The sequence below is a fragment of the Thalassophryne amazonica genome, chromosome 6, assembly GCF_902500255.1.
Source record: "Thalassophryne amazonica chromosome 6, fThaAma1.1, whole genome shotgun sequence".
NCBI lineage: Eukaryota > Metazoa > Chordata > Actinopteri > Batrachoidiformes > Batrachoididae > Thalassophryne > Thalassophryne amazonica.
Genome location: NC_047108.1, coordinates 4,611,898 through 4,631,995, shown reverse-complemented (window position 1 = coordinate 4,631,995; position 20,098 = coordinate 4,611,898). Strand labels below are relative to the sequence as shown.

General features: G+C 40.2%; 1 protein-coding gene across 1 annotated transcript in view; it reads left to right on the top strand.

Moving 5' to 3' along the window:
* Window positions 1-20,098, top strand: part of LOC117513133 (acetyl-coenzyme A synthetase, cytoplasmic-like) — a 75,180-nt gene that overhangs the window by 4,137 nt on the left and 50,945 nt on the right. The window contains 4 exon segments of the mRNA XM_034173467.1: window positions 1,002-1,197; window positions 18,642-18,733; window positions 19,633-19,736; window positions 19,983-20,055. Coding sequence (XP_034029358.1) covers window positions 1,002-1,197; window positions 18,642-18,733; window positions 19,633-19,736; window positions 19,983-20,055 — 465 coding nt within the window.

Here is a 20,098-nt window from a genome sequence, read left to right as displayed (position 1 = left end):
GAGCAGGAGAGCAGGTGAGAGAGAGAGAGAGCGAGCGAGCAGGAGAGAGAGCAGGTGAGAGAGAGAGAGAGAGAGCGAGCAGGAGAGAGAGCAGGTGAGAGAGAGAGAGCGAGAGATCGAGTGAGAGCGCGAGAGAGTAGCCCAAGTTTTAGTAGCCCAAGTAAAAAAAGTACATAGCCCCGTGACGTCGGGCTAGTGATGTTGTGAGCCCTGCACACACACACACACACACACACACACACACACACACACACACACACACACACACACACAGAGTGTAATATAAGCTCTTACCTGTGCGTTTTAGTGAAGAAAAGTCGCTCTGCGGCACTTTGCTCTGTCAGATCAGTTAGCGGCGCGGGGTCATATCATCAGCATGGCAATGAAAGGAAATCCCAAAACGCCGCAGTATGTGCCCAAGGGGTGCTATATAAAGGGAGAAAAGCAAAATGTCCAAGGTAACTGAACAGCAATGATGAAACAAAATGCTTTCATACTGTGAAATTAAAACATGCATGTGGGTACTTGAGAAAGTTCTCAGCCTAATCCAGAAAACATCACTGGAGAAAAGATTTTCTATCATTACCACTTCAGCACAGTTTCGCTTAGCTTCAGTGCACTTGTATGCTGGTGATGCAACAGACAAAAGTTATGTGATGTTTCTCCAATCACAGCCACAGAACCTTGTTAGGCCTTCAGAATTGTCTTGGTGGCTTCTCTCAGTTGATTTCTTTTTGCGTGGTCAGTCAGTTTTTGCTCACTCCAAACAGATTTGCCAGACAGTACCAACTGTTTGTGATTGATGTAAATGAAGTCCTAGACTTATTGGAAATTTAATGTCCATCTAAAGAAAAGTGGCTATAAAAGTGATGATTTTTATTAACAACAGTCCCCATATTTAGCTTGTCAAATTACTTACGGCTTGTGAAATGGAGAATGGAATTTAGAATTAGAATTACTGCTGTATCTTTTTTCTAAATATTTCATGTTCTGCCTTTCAGAGTTCTGGGGAGACATTGCTAAAGACTTCTTTTGGAAGACAAAACACAGGGGCCCTTTCCTCACCTACAACTTTGATGTGACCAAAGGAGAGATCTTTATTAAATGTATGGAGGGAGCTTCCACCAACATCTGCTACAACCTCCTGGATCTCAGTGTCTACCAGAAGAAACTCAGCGACAAGGTGGCCTTCTACTGGTTAGTATATCCCCTTTAAAGTGTATATCTGGACACTGTGCAAGCTGCAGTTCATTTTTCTGGCAGAAAACATGCAGGACTCAGGACAGGTGACGGTCTTGTGGTTAAAGTGTTGGGCTTGAGACCAGAGGATCCTCTGTTCAAATTCCACCCTGACCGGAAAATCACTAAGGGCCCTTGGGCAAGGTCCTTAAACCCCTAGTTGCTTTCAGTTTGTCGTGAGTACCTTGTATGGAAGCACCCTGACATCGGGGTGAATGTGAGGAATTATTTGTAAAGCGCTTTGAGCATCTGATGCAGATGGAAAAGCGCTATATAAATGCAGTCCATTTATCATTTACTCACAAAACCTACAAGCCAAGAGGAAATTAAGATTTATGCTTCATTTTTTAACCTGTTCTTCCCCATGAAAGCTCAGTTTTTTACTTTACATGGTATTTTTTCTGTTTGAATACATCGAGCTAACATGAACGTTGATAGTCTCCTTAACGTCACAGCAGTCTTTTTTAGTCAGCCCCGGGGAGGATGTGCTGGTGTAATGTGTCACCACATTCACCACACTACTTAAGCATCCCTGTGTCTTGATTAGGGATGGGTATTGATAAGATTTTAACGATATCGATGCCATTATCGATTCTGCTTATCGATCCGATTCCTTATCGATTCCCTTATCGATACCTTGTGAATTTTGTACTAAAAGTAGGCTTTACAGGTTTTCTATGTATTTCCGTGAGTCTTAAAGTAAATAAATATGAAATTAGTCACTGTATCCTTGATCTCTGGACATAAATAAAAATAAACAAAACGGTGTTTCGCTTTGACGTTATTAATTCAGACTGGATTCTATCGTTCTATCTTGACTTGTCAGAGAGCCGTGCAACATTTGGAGCTGTGTGAACAGAACGGAGGACGATTCTCATTTCTTTCTCGCAACGAGACAGGAGTCCCAGTTAGTAACTTTAATCCGCACAAAAGTGAATCACAACTCATATTCAGGGATGAAAGTGGTGAAAAACAAAAAAAGCTGAAACCCAAAATTACCCCCTAACACCACCTGCACGAAAATGTTTCAATTCTAGAGGCTCTGAAATGCAATCTGGGACTATTCCAGACAATAAACTGGAGTGAGTGCAGCATCCATTTAGGTGAGAAAAAAAAATACGACTTTCCTTATTCATATTTATTCCAGTAGTATGCTGCTCTTTCTAGGATGCAGCAGTTTTCTACTTTGTCAGATAGTTCTGGAGGAAATCACTGAAGAAATTAACAAACTGAAAATATGGTTTGACCGAAACAAACTGTCATTAAACTTAAATAAGACAGAGATTAAATGGAGGTGTGAGAGTCACTAGGTGTTCACAGGAAACACTTATGTATTTCTGTATGTATTTATTTATGTTCATTGTTAGTTGCTATTATATATTTTCTGTTGTGTTTCTATTCAGGTTCTTTTTGTCTCTTTCTCTAAAATTGTATATAATAATCATTAGATTATTAATATATAAGCAAAAATAAAGTTAAGGAATATTACAATTTGAAAACAAATGCACCCGAACGTGATGACGGCTGCAACTGTTTAATGCTAACTTTTAACATTGACATAGACATAGCCATAGCCATAGACATGCTAACGCATCTATCAGCTGTTTCAGAAGACTATAACAGGTCGGTTTAACATAGAAAAGGTAAATAATACTCACAGACGTATGCTCTTTAGGGTTTTAGCGGGGGAAAATTAAGCGAAAGAAAGAAATAAACGAAGCAATCGATCGAAGCATTGCTTCAGTCTGCGAACCACTGCTTCAATTGGTTCAAGGTTCAAAGCAAAGCCGCGCTGCAGAAAAGTTAATTAAGGACCCGCTGCAGGGTCTGTAATCATTGTAGAGAAATGATCATTTTCCTGACAAACACCCCCCAAAACAACGGCCACTCTAAAGGACCGATGACAGAATCGTTAAGCACAAAGCTTATTGATGTCGGTGGATCGAATCATTTCTTAACGATACCCGAAAGGAACCTGTTCTTGAAACCCATCCCTAGTCTTGATTGGCAACCACATAGGCAGAAAACCAGTGTCGCAGACCGAATGGTTCCCCCCCTAAAACTGGTCCGCCCTGCCTCCACTGAGCATGCGTAATTTTGAAGCTCAGTAGCTCATCTTGAGACGGACTCTCTTCACCCAAAGAGATCAAATGGATTTATGGGATTATTAAACATCAGCTGACAAGGTAAAACCTCTTAAATTATTCTGAAGTCAGTTTGAAGCAGAAACGAGGCTCTGATCGCTTCATCCGTCTTTTATGATGAAACAATGCTGAATTTATGTGGAAATGATTGTACAAAAGTTTTAGATATCTGTCGCTGAGATAGATGATGACTGGAGTGCAGTTTGAAGCAGAAACGAGATGATAATCGGTGAACCGTGGCTAACAGGGTTGAGCCGGATACTCGTTTCAGACGTCTGAAACGAGTATCCGGTACGGATAAAGAATTTTTGACGAGCACAAGCATGATCCGAATAAAACTCATCAATATCTGTGCTCGTGTTGAAGGAAAATTCTCATTGGCGAACTGTCTTCATGCTCTGTAATTGGCCAGTCACACACAGCGCCCGCCCCTCCCTACACAGACGCGTCTCTCTGCAGCTTCTCAAACACATACACACAGGATCTTTCGCTGTGTGCTTGGCTGGATTCTGCCTCATGTTCCTCTGTCAGTACGTGGTGCTTTTGACAAGACAGCTGAAAATGGCTCATGTCACGTCGGTCACTACCTCCACTCCGGTCGGGTTATTTATTTATTACTTTATTTTTTTAACCGCTTGCTCTTCTGGTTATGTGATATAAAGTCAGTTGGAAAACTTTGCTCCTACTGAATGCGGTGCTTTTGAGAAGAATACAGTGAACAAGGCTGACATATTATTTCCCTGTTTGCCATCACTGGATGTTTGAATAAATCACCAAGTTCACACAGATCATTAAAAATAAACAGTCTTACAGACCTCTTACACAGATACACACACATACAGTGAGGAAAATAAGTATTTGAAGACCCTAAGTTCTCCCACTTAGAAATCATGGAGGGGTCTGAAATTTTCATCTTAGGTGCATGTCCACTGTGAGACATAATCTTAAAAAAAAAAAAAAAATCCGGAAATCACAGTGTATGATTTTTTTTTAAATAATTTATTTGTATGTTACTGCTGCAAATAAGTATTTGAACACCTGTGAAAATCAACATTAATATTTGGTACAGTAGCCTTTGTTTGCAATTACAGAGGTCAAACGTTTCCTGTAGTTTTTCACCAAGTTTGCACACACTGTAGCAGGGATTTTGGTCCACTCCTCCATACAGATCTTCTCTTTCAGGTTTGGAGTTTCAGCTCCCTCCAAAGATTTTCTATTGAGTTCAGGTCTGGAGACTGGCCAGGCCACTCCAGGACCTTGAAATACTTCTTACGGAGCCCCTCCTTAGCTGCCCTGGCTGTGTGTTTGGGGTCATTGTCATGCTGGAAGACCCAGCCATGACCCATCTTCAATGCTCTTACTGAGGGAAGGAGGTTGTTTGCCAAAATCTCGCAATACATGACCCCATCCATCCTCCCTTCAATATGGTGCAGTTGTCCCTGTCCCCTTTGCAGAAGAGCGCCCCCAGAGTATGATGTTTTCACTCCCCATGCTTCATGGTTGGGATGGTTTTCTTGGGGTTGTTCTCATCCTCTAAACATGGTAAGTGGAGTTGATTCCAAAATGCTCTATTCTGGTCTCATTTGACCACATGACCTTCTCCCATGCCTCCTCTGGATCATCCAGATGGTCACTGGTGAACTTCAGACAGGGCCTGGACATTTTAAACCATGACAGCATCATGTGTTACTAATGTAATCTTTGTGACTCTGGTCCCAGCTCTCTTCAGGTCATTGACCAGGTCCTCCTGTGTAGTTCTGTGCTTTCTCAGAATCATCGTTATCCCACAAAGTGAGATCTTGCATGGAATCCCAGACTGAGGGAGATTGACAGTCATCTTGTGTTTCTTCCACTTTATAATAAATAATCATAACAGTTGTTGTCTTCTACCAAGCTGCTTGCCTGTTGTGTGCAGGTCTACAGTTTTGTCCCTGGTGTCCTTAGACAGGTCTTTGGTCTTGGCTATGGTGGACAGGTTGGAGTGTGATTGATTGAGTGTGTAAACAGGTGTGTTTTATACAGGTAACAAGTTCAAACAGGTGCAGTTAATACAGGTAAAGAGTGCAGAATAAGAGGGCTTCTTAAAGAAAAATTAACAGGTCTGTGTGAGCCAGAATTCTTGCTGGTTGGGAGGAGATCAAATGCTTATTTGCAGCATTAACATACAAATAAATTATATATATATAAAAAAAAACAAAAAAAAACAAACTTGTGATTTCTGGATTTTTTTATTTTTTTATTTTTTTTTTAGATTATGTCTCTCACAGTGGATATGCACATAAGATGAACATTTCAGACCCCTCCATGATTTCTAAGTGGGAGAACTTGCAAAATCGCAGGGTGTTCAAATACTTATTTTCCTCTCTGTAGCTGAACACACAAAGTAGCCTACGAGGGCTGTCCGTAAAGTATAGGTCCTTTTTATTTTTTTCAAAAACTATATGGATTTCATTCATATGTTTTTACGTCAGACATGCTTGAACCCTCGTGCGCATGCGTGAGTTTTTCCACGCCTGTCGGTGACGTCATTCGCCTGTGAGCACTCCTTGTGGGAGGAGTCGTCCAGCCCCTCGTCGGAATTCCTTTGTCTGAGAAGTTGCTGAGAGACTGGCGCTTTGTTTGATCAAAATGTTTTCTAAACCTGTGAGACACATCGAAGTGGACATGGTTCGAAAAATTAAGCTGGTTTTCAGTGAAAATTTTAACAGCTGATGAGAGATTTTGAGGTGATTCTGTCGCTTTAAGGACTTTTCACGGTGCGAGACGTCGCGCAGCGCTCTCAGGCGTCTTTCATTAAAAAAAATCTCCTTTAACAGTGGAATATCCGGATAAAATGCTGAAACCGACTTCTTCTGAAACTTCTCTGTTCTCTCACGACGTCCTGGATCAACAGAGCCTGAAATGTGGAGGTTTTAAGCTTGAAACAGGCTGATGACGCCGCCTGAGAGCGCTGCGCGACGTCTCGCACCGTGAAAAGTCCTTAAAGCGACAGAATCACCTCAAAATCTCTCATCAGCTGTTAAAATTTTCACTGAAAACCAGCTTAATTTTTCGAACCATGTCCACTTCGATGTGTCTCACAGGTTTAGAAAACATTTTGATCAAACAAAGCGCCAGTCTCTCAGCAACTTCTCAGACAAAGGAATTCCGACGAGGGGCTGGACGACTCCTCCCACAAGGAGTGCTCACAGGCGAATGACGTCACCGACAGGCATGGAAAAACTCACGCATGCGCACGAGGGTTCAAGCATGTCTGACGTAAAAACATATGAATGAAATCCATATAGTTTTTGAAAAAATAAAAAGGACCGTTACTTTACGGACAGACCTCGTATATTAACATTTCTCACAAAATAAATTGGTCAGTCGAACAACCTCATTCTCCCTCAGTTACACACCCATGCACACACAGACACATACAGTAGTGTTCAGAATAATAGTAGTGCTATGTGACTAACAAGATTAATCCAGGTTTTGAGTATATTTCTTATTATTACATGGGAAACAAGGTACCAGTAGATTCAGTAGATTCTCACAAATCCAACAAGACCAAGCATTCATGATATGCACACTCTTAAGGCTATGAAATTGGGCTATTAAAAAGTAGAAAAGGGGGCGTTCACAATAATAGTAGTGTGGCATTCAGTCAGTGAGTTTGTCAGTTTTGTGGAACAAGCAGGTGTGAATCAGGTGTCCCCTATTTAAGGATGAAGCCAGCAGCTGTTGAACATGCTTTACTCTTTGAAAACCTGAGGAAAATGGGACATTCAAGACATTGTTCAGAAGAACAGCGTAGTTTGATTAAAAAGTTGATTGGAGAGGGGAAAACTTATACGCAGGTGCAAAAAATTATAGGCTGTTCATCTACAATGATCTCCAGTGCTTTAAAATGGACCAAAAAAAACAGAGACGCATGGAAGAAAACAGAAAACAACCATCAAAATAGATAGAAGAGTAACCAGAATGGCAAGGGCTCACCCATTGATCAGCTCCAGGATGATCAAAGACAGTCTGGAGTTACCTGTAAGTGCTGTGACAGTTAGAAGACACCTGTGTGAAGCTAATTTATTTGCAAGAATCCTCCGCAAAGTCCCTCTGTTAAATAAAAGACATGTGCAGAAGAGGTTACAATTTGCCAAAGAACACATCAACTGGCCTAAAGAGAAATGGAGGAATATTTTGTGGACTGATGAGAGTAAAATTGTTCTTTTTGGGTCCAAGGGCCGCAGACAGTTTGTGAGACGACCCCCAAACTCTGAATTCAAGCCAGAGTTTACAGTGAAGACAGTGAAGCATGGTGGTGCAAGCATCATGATATGGGCAGGTTTCTCCTACTATGGTGTTGGGCCTATATATCGCATACAAGGTATCATGGATCTGTTTGGATATGTCAAAATACTTGAAGAGGTCATGTTGCCTTATGCTGAAGAGGACATGCCCTTGAAATGGTTGTTTCAACAAGACAGTGACCCCAAGCACACTAGTAAACGAGCAAAATCTTGGTTCCAAACCTGCAAAATTAATGCCTCGCAGATGTGAAGAAATCATGAAAAACTGTGGTTATACAACTAAATACTAGTTTAGTGATTCACAGGATTGCTAAAAAAGCAGTTTGAACATAATAGTTTTGAGTTTGTAGCGTCAACAGCAGATGCTACTGTTATTGTGAACACCCCCTTTTCTACTTTTTTACTAATAGCTAGGGCTGAAACGATTAGTCGAGTAACTCGAATAATTCCATTACAAAAAATGTTAGAGGCAAATTCTGTGCCTTGAACCTTCGTTTAACGTTGTAGTACATATGCCAGGCCTGTGTGTGGCGCTGCAACGTCCGCAGGGGGAAAAAAAAACAGAAGACTGGCGCATAACAGCTAATCAAATTAGCAACGATAGGTACCGCTTTCCTATGTGACACACAGAGTAAAATAAAGCCCTTTAAGAGAAAGATGGTCCACACTGATCATCTGAAATAGACTTCCTGTGCATTTAAAGCGAAGCAGTGTGTTTGTCTATTTTTAAAAAACACACGGTCTGCACGGAGGGACTATTGACCCGGTGGCTGGCTGCTGTCTCTCTCTGCCCAGTGTGAGGGGCTGTCAGACCGGTCGAGTCACAGCTCTGTTCCTCAGACTCACACTGAGTGTTTGACTTTTTAATTTTTGCTTTTTTGGGCAACACACAACACTTCACAAACATGTTAACTTAAATAAAATAATACAAAAAAAAAAACTGACAACGAGGCTGCATGTTCAACCTCCAGCTGAAATGCATCTGCTGAATTGCAGAGAAAGATGGGGAAAAAAATCACACAGGGACCCAGTCCATCAACCTTTTATAAAAAAAAAAAAAAAAAACATAAAAATGGCTAAATTTTACAAGTTGGAGAAAACAAAACAGAATGCCACATCCCATCGCCATTTCAGCAAAATGCCAACACTTTGACGCAGTGACATTGTGCCATTGCTTAGGGAGAGCCCTGGACTATTGATGTTTAAAAATGCAAAAGCACTTTTTATCCGATTACTCGATTAATCGCCAGAATAATCGAAAGAATACTTGATTACTAAAATAATCGACAGCTGCAGTCCTACTAATAGCCCAATTTCATAGCCTTAAGAGTGTGCATATCATGAATGCTTGGTCTTGTTGGATTTGTGAGAATCTACTGAATCTACTGGTACCTTGTTTCCCATGTAACAATAAGAAATATACTCAAAACCTGGATTAATCTTTTTAGTCACATAGCACTACTATTATTCTGAACACTACTGTACATACACACACACACCTTAATCAATATTGTTTAACTTTGTGTGGAAAAAAAAAATTGCCAAGAACATTAGGTAATAAAAATAAATAATTGAAAAAAAAAAATCACGGTTTGATCATAAAATTAAAAAAAAAGTTGTTGAGTATGACATCTCTTGTTCATGGATACTTAGTAGTTCATAATTTCCTACTACATTGAATGTCAGTTCTGAGGCTGTTCTGTTGTTCGTTCATGCACTTAAGAACATTCATGCTCTGAGCTTATAAAAACTTGTTCTGCAAATAGTTCTCTTATTTTTGTGATCAAAAACATTGATTTGAATCTCAATTTTGAGGCTGTTCTGTAAATGGTTTTCAAATAAACAATAAATATAGCAAGTTCTGATCAATCCATATCAATTTCAGACTTAAAACTGATTAATACTGATTTAAGCCAGAGCCATTTCGGGTTAAACCACGCCCACTTCTGGCTTAGACCCCGCCCACTATGAGTACGGATGCGGATACAGATAATTTAGATGGGTGAACAGATACAGATAGTGGTGTACTCGCTGATCCCTACTAACGGTGCATGCGCAGTGAAGGCAGGGCGGACCAATTTTTAGGGGGGACCGTTCAGTCCGCGACACCGGTCCTTCCCCACTTCTCAAAAGTAACCATTTATCTGCTGCAGACAGGTGAAACTTTAGTGCGTCCTTGACCTTTTCCAGCCACTGTGGTTCGAAACACTGAGGCACCTGTGTGCTCAATCAAACACAGAGAAATGCACCACATAGCCAAAACGCCACAGCTAACCTTCCACACAATACAAGTGGTAACCCTTATCTGAGTGTTGGACTTTTGTTCACCTGCAAAGGTGTCGGTGTTGTCAAACGTGTCATTACCCCATAAGCTCTCCCAGTCTTCACCTGACCTCACATCAGTTGTATTGGATCCAATTTTGTAATGTTTGAGACTTTCCTGCCACTGGTTTCTTTGTGAATGTCAGCATGTGACTGTTGTGACATTTTATAAGCTAAACAGTTATTTTAAGAAAATAATCAACAGCTTATAGGCAGATGACAGTAATACTGTCCTAAGTATTTACTGTAGCATTACTTTTATTTTAGTGAGTTATTAATTCTGTGTATATATATATGTTTGTGATCTTTGCAACTGTGTTGTCCTCAGTCTGCTCTCTCACTAATTTTCACTTTTTGTCACTTTCTGTCTCAGATATTTATTAATAATGCTTAGCTTGGGATTTGAGCTGTGTGTTGTATTTGTAAACTGGTTTATCTTCGTTCATGTACCAGTTAGTCGGTCAGTGTTTGGTTTCATCATGGGTTTCCTTCATTTTTACCTGATAGTTGGTTAATTAAATTGGGAGCTAATTTAAGAACTTTGTCACTTGTTCTGGGTTACACATAACTTTTAACAAAGTTATTGACTTTATTTTACTTTTACTTATGTTTAACCTTACATATTTTGCAGCAGCCATTAAATATTTGTGTTCACCTTTGCAGGCTACAAATCGGTGCTTGCACTTTAAAAACGTGATGCCGTACAAACGGAGCAAAAGAACTTAAGGGTTGTTAGACTGTTTTATGAGTAGTTTGTGGCAGCTTCATTTACTTGGAGGTTATGTTTTCACCCCTGTTTTGTTGTTTGTCTGTTTGTGAAGAGCCTGGAACCCACAATTTTTCATATATCATTATACGAGGGCTGTCAATAAAGTATAGGTCCTTTTTATTTTTCCTTTTTTTATTATCCGTGCGTCGGGACGCAGCCTTCGCGGTGCGACAGCACAGGAAAAACACCTCCGTGTTGATAACCATTTGTAAAATCCAGGCAGCTTTTGATGGCTTTCAGTGGAGTGAGTATATGAGAAATTGTTTAACAGCTGGACATGTTCCAACTTGTCCTTAAGGCTTCCAACGGAGGTGTTTTTCCTGTGGCGGAGCGTCGCGGCGGCTGCGAGCCGACGCTGCAATCCGCCCGCACGTCTTTCATTAAAAAAATCTCCTTTAACAGTGGAATATCTGGATAAAATGCTGAAACCGACTTCTTCTGAAACTTCTCTGTTCTCTCACGATGTCCTGGATCAATAGAGCCTGAAATGTGGAGGTTTTCAGCTTGAAACAGGCTGACGACGGCACCTGGGAGTGCTGCGCGATGTCTCGCTCCGTGGGAAGTCCTTAAAGCGACAGTATCACCTCAAAATCTCTCATCAGCTGTTAAGATTTTCACCGAAAACCAGCTTAATTTTTTGAACCGTGTCCACTTCGATGTGCCTCACAGATTTAGAAAAAATTTTGATCAAACAAAGCGCCAGCCATATAGTTTTTGAAAAAAATAAAAAGGACCTATACTTTATTGACAGACCTCATATATCATATATCGTTCCATATTTGCAAGCATTATGTAGGATGGTATCCTTTATTGTCTGACAAAGTTTGATCTGGATCTGATCGGGATTGTGGATTTTGCAGACATTTGAATTTAGTATTGAAAAGCCTATTTGGTGTACCTTTTGCGTTATATCTCAGTCAAAAGTGCCTCAGTCGCTCTCATTTTTCTTTTATAGATTTACCTACACCATCAAAATTGGATGGAGGTTCCAATTTTATGCCTGTTTGCCTGTGTTCCAGTTATCAGTTGGAAAACAAGTGCTAAAAAGCATAACATAACATGCATGACACAGATAACTAATGTTCTGTGAAAATTATCTGAAAAAGAATTCAGAAACACAAAAAGTTGAAGAAACAAGCAAACAAAACCTGACATCACAAAAAACTGATTCAAGTGCATGGAACTAAATACATTCTCTTGACATTTGATCACATGTAACTTAGTTTATGAAAAGCCTCTTCTAACAGGACTTGGACCTTGAAAATGTTGTTAATGTTTGTTTTTTTTTTCTCTTTCACACCACCCCTCTTCATCTTTTCTTTTCTCCTTTTCTTCCTCTCTGTAAATCTTTGGATGTAAGTGGATTCTTTAAAGCCTTTCTGCCTATCCTGTCTGGTTGTGTTATTTGCCTCGGGTCAACTGTGTCCTGATATTAATGATGCAAAAGGGGAGAACAATGCTGCCTGACTGCACAGGGCTTTTAAACTAGTTATGATGTAAGTAGGAGTGCAGAGGAAGGAACATGTGATTGCACTGGTACAAAACATTTCTCTGAATGGGAATGAGATAATTTGAGCAGCCATAATTTGCTGAGATAATCCATCCCACCTCACAGGTGTGCCATATCAAGATGCTGATTAGACACCATGATTAGTGCACAGGTGTGCCTTAGACTGTCTACAATAAAAGGCCACTGAACAATATTTGAGGGAAATGGTGATATTGTGTATGTGGAAAAAGTTTTAGATCTTTGAGTTCATCTCATACAAAATGGGAGCAAAACCAAAAGTGTTGCGTTTATATTTTTGTTGAGTGTAATAACTCCTTGGATCTGCTGTGGTGACCCCAAGTGAAAACAAGGGAGCAGATGAAGGGACCTAACTATTACAGGCCCCCTGTGCTGTTGTTATAAGTTTGTAGTATATGTAGTTTTCTCTGGGCCCCTCCCCAATCGGACCGGGAGTGACATGTTTAGCCGCATGTTCTCCTTGAATTGCTGGCTGTCTGAGTGGTGTCCAAAAAATGAGGTGGGCTTCATAGATAATTGGCAAAGCTTCTGGGGAAAACCTGGTCTTGTTAGGAGAGACGGCATCCATCCCACTTTGGATGGAGCAGCTCTCATTTCTAGAAATCTGGCCAATTTTCTTAAATCCTCCAAACCGTGACTATCCAGGGTTGGGACCAGGAAGCAGAGTTGTAGTCTTACACACCTCTCTGCAGCTTCTCTCCCCCTGCCATCCCCTCATTACCCCATCCCCGTAGAGACGGTGTCTGCTCCCAGACCACCATTAACCAGCAAAAATCTATTTAAGCATAAAAATTCAAAAAGAAAAAATAATATAGCACCTTCAACTGCACCACAGACTAAAACAGTTAAATGTGGTCTATTAAACATTAGGTCTCTCTCTTCTAAGTCCCTGTTGGTAAATGATATAATAATTGATCAACATATTGATTTATTCTGCCTTACAGAAACCTGGTTACAGCAGGATGAATATGTTAGTTTAAATGAGTCAACACCCCCGAGTCACACTAACTGTGAGAATGCTCGTAGCACGGGCCGAGGCGGAGGATTAGCAGCAATCTTCCATTCCAGCTTATTAATTAATCAAAAACCCAGACAGAACTTTAATTCATTTGAAAGCTTGACTCTTAGTCTTGTCCATCCAAATTGGAAGCCCCAAAAACCAGTTTTATTTGTTATTATCTATCGTCCACCTGGTCGTTACTGTGAGTTTCTCTGTGAATTTTCAGACCTTTTGTCTGACTTAGTGCTTAGCTCAGATAAGATAATTATAGTGGGCGATTTTAACATCCACACAGATGCTGAGAATGACAGCCTCAACACTGCATTTAATCTATTATTAGACTCTATTGGCTTTGCTCAAAATGTAAATGAGTCCACCCACCACTTTAATCATATCTTAGATCTTGTTCTGACTTATGGTATGGAAATAGAAGACTTAACAGTATTCCCTGAAAACTCCCTTCTGTCTGATCATTTCTTAATAACATTTACATTTACTCTGATGGACTACCAGCAGTGGGGAATAAGTTTCATTACAGTAGAAGTCTTTCAGAAAGCGCTGTAACTAGGTTTAAGGATATGATTCCTTCTTTATGTTCTCTAATGCCATATACCAACACAGTGCAGAGTAGCTCCCTAAACTCTGTAAGTGAGATAGAGTATCTCGTCAATAGTTTTACATCCTCATTGAAGACAACTTTGGATGCTGTAGCTCCTCTGAAAAAGAGAGCTTTAAATCAGAAGTGCCTGACTCCGTGGTATAACTCACAAACTCGTAGCTTAAAGCAGATAACCCGTAAGTTGGAGAGGAAATGGCGTCTCACTAATTTAGAAGATCTTCACTTAGCCTGGAAAAAGAGTCTGTTGCTCTATAAAAAAGCCCTCCGTAAAGCTAGGACATCTTTCTACTCATCACTATTCATGACTTTCTTTGCTAACAAAATTTTAACTATTAGAGAAAAAATTACTCATAACCATCCCAAAGACGTATCGTTATCTTTGGCTGCTTTCAGTGATGCCGGTATTTGGTTAGACTTTTTCTTTTCCGATTGTTCTGTCTGAGTTATTTTCATTAATTACTTCATCCAAACCATCAACATGTTTATTAGACCCCATTCCTACCAGGCTGCTCAAGGAAGCCCTACCATTATTTAATGCTTCGATCTTAAATATGATCAATCTATCTTTGTTAGTTGGCTATGTACCACAGGCTTTTAAGGTGGCAGTAATTAAACCATTACTTAAAAAGCCATCACTTGACCCAGCTATCTTAGCTAATTATAGGCCAATCTCCAACCTTCCTTTTCTCTCAAAAATTCTTGAAAGGGTAGTTGTAAAACAGCTAACTGATCATCTGCAGAGGAATGGTCTATTTGAAGAGTTTCAGTCAGGTTTTAGAATTCATCATAGTACAGAAACAGCATTAGTGAAGGTTACAAATGATCTTCTTATGGCCTCGGACAGTGGACTCATCTCTGTGCTTGTTCTGTTAGACCTCAGTGCTGCTTTTTGATACTGTTGACCATAAAATTTTATTACAGAGATTAGAGCATGCCATAGGTATTAAAGGCACTGCGCTGCGGTGGTTTGAATCATATTTGTCTAATAGATTACAATTTGTTCATGTAAATGGGGAATCTTCTTCACAGACTAAAGTTAATTATGGAGTTCCACAAGGTTCTGTGCTAGGACCAATTTTATTCACTTTATACATGCTTCCCTTAGGCAGTATTATTAGACGGTATTGCTTAAATTTTCATTGTTACGCAGATGATACCCAGCTTTATCTATCCATGAAGCCAGAGGACACACACCAATTAGCTAAACTGCAGGATTGTCTTACAGACATAAAGACATGGATGACCTCTAATTTCCTGCTTTTAAACTCAGATAAAACTGAAGTTATTGTACTTGGCCCCACAAATCTTAGAAACATGGTGTCTAACCAGATCCTTACTCTGGATGGCATTACCCTGACCTCTAGTAACACTGTGAGAAATCTTGGAGTCATTTTTGATCAGGATATGTCATTCAAAGCGCATATTAAACAAATATGTAGGACTGCTTTTTTGCATTTACGCAATATCTCTAAAATTAGAAAGGTCTTGTCTCAGAGTGATGCTGAAAAACTAATTCATGCATTTATTTCCTCTAGGCTGGACTATTGTAATTCATTATTATCAGGTTGTCCTAAAAGTTCCCTAAAAAGCCTTCAGTTAATTCAAAATGCTGCAGCTAGAGTACTAACGGGGACTAGAAGGAGAGAGCATATCTCACCCATATTGGCCTCTCTTCATTGGCTTCCTGTTAATTCTAGAATAGAATTTAAAATTCTTCTTCTTACTTATAAGGTTTTGAATAATCAGGTCCCATCTTATCTTAGGGACCTCGTAGTACCATATCACCCCAATAGAGCGCTTCCCTCTCAGACTGCAGGCTTACTTGTAGTTCCTAGGGTTTGTAAGAGTAGAATGGGAGGCAGAACCTTCAGCTTTCAGGCTCCTCTCCTGTGGAACCAGCTCCCAATTCAGATCAGGGAGACAGACACCCTCTCTACTTTTAAGATTAGGCTTAAAACTTTCCTTTTTGCTAAAGCTTATAGTTAGGGCTGGATCGGGTGACCCTGAACCATCCCTTAGTTATGCTGCTATAGACGTAGACTGCTGGGGGGTTCCCATGATGCACTGTTTCTTTCTCTTTTTGCTCTGTATGCACCACTCTGCATTTAATCATTAGTGATCGATCTCTGCTCCCCTCCACAGCATGTCTTTTTCCTGCTTCTCTCCCTCAGCCCCAACCGGTCCCAGCAGAAGACTGCCCCTCCCTGAGCCTGGTTCTGCTGGAGGTTTCTTCCTGTTAAAAGGGAGTTTTTCCTTCCCACTGTAGCCAAGTGCTTGCTCACAGGGGGTCGTTTGACCGTTGGGGTTTTACATAATTATTGTATGGCCTTGCCTTACAATATAAAGCGCCTTGGGGCAACTGTTTGTTGTGATTTGGCTCTATATTAAAAAAAAAAATTGATTGATTGATTGATAAGGCATCCAGGTAGACTGGATTTGGATAAGATTTTAGTGCTATATTACAGTTTTATGTTGTCTTGTTTGCACGTTCTGCTTCTATAAGGGCCATTACAAATACAAGTAGGAAATATTCACTGGCTGTAGCACCATTACCATTTATGTTGTTGAAAAAATATTTGCTGTCAATGGGACTGACTTTGAGTTAAACGCACACTGCAGCTTTCATATTCCATTTTTATATTATATTGGGTGGTTTTGTACTGTTTGAACATAGCACCTTTTTATTAGTCATGTTGTGGGAGCTGTCGAGACATTCTAAATGTTTGCACAAATTCTGAACAAGAATTCTGGTTTTATTTTTTATTTTGATTCATTTAATTATTTTCCATTGTTATTTTAGTGTGTGTTTGTTTGTGTGTTGATGTGTTTGATCAACAATGAAACTTTTAAGGTCTGTCATGCGGCTGTTGTTCATTAATGTTTGGCGTGGTGCACTCAGCAGCTTGTCTGGCCGTTTTAAGCAGAAACGAGGTGATAATCGGTGACACCTTGAAATGACGGAGGTGCAGTGAACGCAGCAGGAGCAGCTTGTCATGGCTGCTGCGCTCTGATTGCTTCCTGTCTTTTATGATGAAATAATGCTGAATTTATGTGGAAGTGATTGTTGTACAAAAGCTTCAGATATCTCGCCGAGATAGATAGATGATGACTGGAGTGCAGTTTGAAGCAGAAATGAGGCAATAATCAGTGAAATACTGCTGACGCTCCAGAATGACGCATGCACAGTGAAGAAAGGGCGGGCGGATCTTTAGGGGGGGACCGTTGGGTCGGCGACATCAACTCAGTGTGCCAAGATACACACAGGTACAGTGACCGGCCATCACCTTGTTTGTCTACCCATTCAAGTTTTTCCTTCAAACTTGTTTCCCCATGCATGTCTTGTATGACTTTTTTTAATACTTTCTGATTGTTCCCCCCCGTAACTTGTCCCTTTTTCTTAAGCTCTCCTTGTTTGTGTAGCTTCATTTATTAAATGTGCTCCTTTTTTTTCTTCTTATCTCCTTGACAGAATGCTTCTTCTTGCTATAAGCTCTTTTCCACTGTGGTTCTCATTCATTTGTCCCCATCTCATTCTTCTTCTCTTCTAATCGCCACTTCTTCCTTCGCATATCAGTGTGGAAACCGTGATGCTGAGGGACAACCTAAATGATGCTTCCTCAGGAGGATGGCTGTATTTAATAATCACGAGACACACTGGCGTCACAGCCCGTTCATTGGCAGCAAAGTTCTAAACACAGAAAATTCAATGCGTAACATGAACTTGAATTGTACTTTTGGAAGCAAGTAGTCTAGTTCCTCATATAGCCTCAGAAATACTCTGTTGCGAAAAGACGGGAAGTTGAGTTTTACAACTGACCTGAAGCTGCATCAGTCAAAAGGCTGGCACAAACCTAAATACAAAGGTCTTATTCCTTTTGTAGTGGGGTGGGGCAGGAGGGGGCATAGATAGATAGATAGATAGATAGATAGATTAGAGAGAGAGATATTACTGTATTTGGCTACAAATATGCACTGAGTTGCCAGCTTGTTTGGTACACCTACTGAGGTAGTAGTGCAGCCTTGCAGGAAATCCCCCTTCATGAAGAAGTGAACTTGTGCCCTCTTAAACGTCAGTACCACCAGCGGCCACTAGTGTTTCGATCTGGACCTTGTCCCTGTGTGCTGGACTGTGGCAGCCCACTGCTCCTCATGGTTGGATTGTGTCCAAGTCCGAATGTAATTAGGCTAGATTAAATACAGAGGACACATTTCAGTTTATGTATGTACAGTGACATCTTGACTTATACATTATCTATACTGTATCTATATTTGGGAAGTGCGGAAAAAAAAAGGTGGGAGAAGCAGCCTTCAGACCAGAGGGTTGGAGGTACAATACCCATACTGAATGAGTATGTTAAATGCGAATGGGTTACACCCTCAGTACGACAAGTAATGTGCTCTTGAGCAAGGGCAGCAGATTTTTAAAAAAATTTTATTCCGTATGTGAGGTGTCATTGAAAGAATTTTGATTGATTTGTTTCTGACGGAAAGGCATTATAGAATAATGAAATGCTGCACCTCTCCGAGATGTCTGCCGGGTTGTGTCTGCATGGAGTGAAATGCACACTGTCAAAAGTGTGCTTACTTACTACTATTGTCTGTGTGTGTGTGTGTCTAAAGAAACATTTCTCTAATGGAAAGGAGAATTAATTAATTTTTTAAGTTGTCAAAACTGAGAAGGTGAATTGGTGGCTGAAGGTTGTATGGTGCTAAATGTTTGTTTTGTTTCAGGGAAGGCAATGAGCCTGGTGATGAGCTAACGGTGACCTACAGGGAGTTGCTGCAGAGGGTCTGTCAGTTCGCCAATGTCTTAAAATCCCAGGGTAGGTTGATGCTCTTTGATGTTCGTCTTAAACTCAGTGCAGAGCGCTACCAAAGCTAGAAGTTGAACAACAAACTGAAACCGAAAACCTACAGTATGTTACATGAACCAAACCGTTTGCTATGTACTGTATATTAAAAATAAATAAATAAATAAAAAGTGAGGTCTGCAACATTGACTCAGAACATCCAGCTGTAAGATTGGGTACTGGCCTTGGGTAGAGACATTAAACTAATGTCCCATCCAGGGGGAGTTGTAGATCCTCATCACTGATTATGAATTCTGATCAGATGTTTGCTTTTAATATGATGATGTAAATTTCGGGCAGAATGTTCAGGATGTGGAAACTGTAGACTCTCAAACCAGTTGTTAAACATTTCAAGTGATATTATTGCAGAAAGTCATTTTGTGCTATACCTGTATGATGAAGCATGAGACGAAAATGTCGTAATTTGAACTGTACACAACCCTGAAGTCGGGATTTGTACCGAACTGTGAAGGAGGTGAACTGTTGTAGCCCAAATCCCAGCAAACACAGGGTGAGATGTACAGTCCATCCTGAACGGCAACTTTATAATGAAATGCTGGCGTCCATAGTAGCTGTCTGTAAACAGTGTTGTTTACCTTGCTCCTTTTTTGATAAATGGGTTGTCTTTGGGTTTTGAGCTCTTGAGTTATTTAGGACCCAAAACATTTGAATGGAAACACTACTTAAACCTAAAGTTCATTTAAAAAAGAGGATGATCCAAAATGCTATTTGACCAAATTGATCCAATGGTAGAACATAAGAGAAACAGCGTCAGTTATCACAGTTTTTTGATATTTTGACTTGGAGACTTTTATTGTGAAATTGACTCACAGATCGCCTCTCTGCGTCACCTGTCTGCTTCGTCCTTGCAGGAGTGAAGAAGGGTGACCGTGTGTCCATTTATATGCCCATGGTGATTGAGCTGGTGGTCGCCATGTTGGCTTGTGTTCGTATTGGAGCTGTGCATTCCATCGTGGTAAGTAAACTTGGTTATCATTTATTTTTATAGTCAACCTCGCCTTGAAATGAAAATTCTTTTACACCTCAGTGGCTGTTTGTCTCTTAAATTTTGAAGACCATTATGTAGATACTACCACAGAATGTGTGATTACACTTTTCCAAAAATATTGAATCATTCTTGTTGGTATTTTTTTTTTATTTACTTACATATGCGAAGAGAACAATTGTTCGTCCTCCTTTAAATCATTTCTGCTCATTGCAGTTTGCAGGTTTCTCTGCAGAATCTCTATGTGAGAGGATCGTGGATTCACAGTGTTCACTACTCATCACGGCAGGTGTGTTTAAAACAATACAGGTTTGCACAAAACATACAGAAAA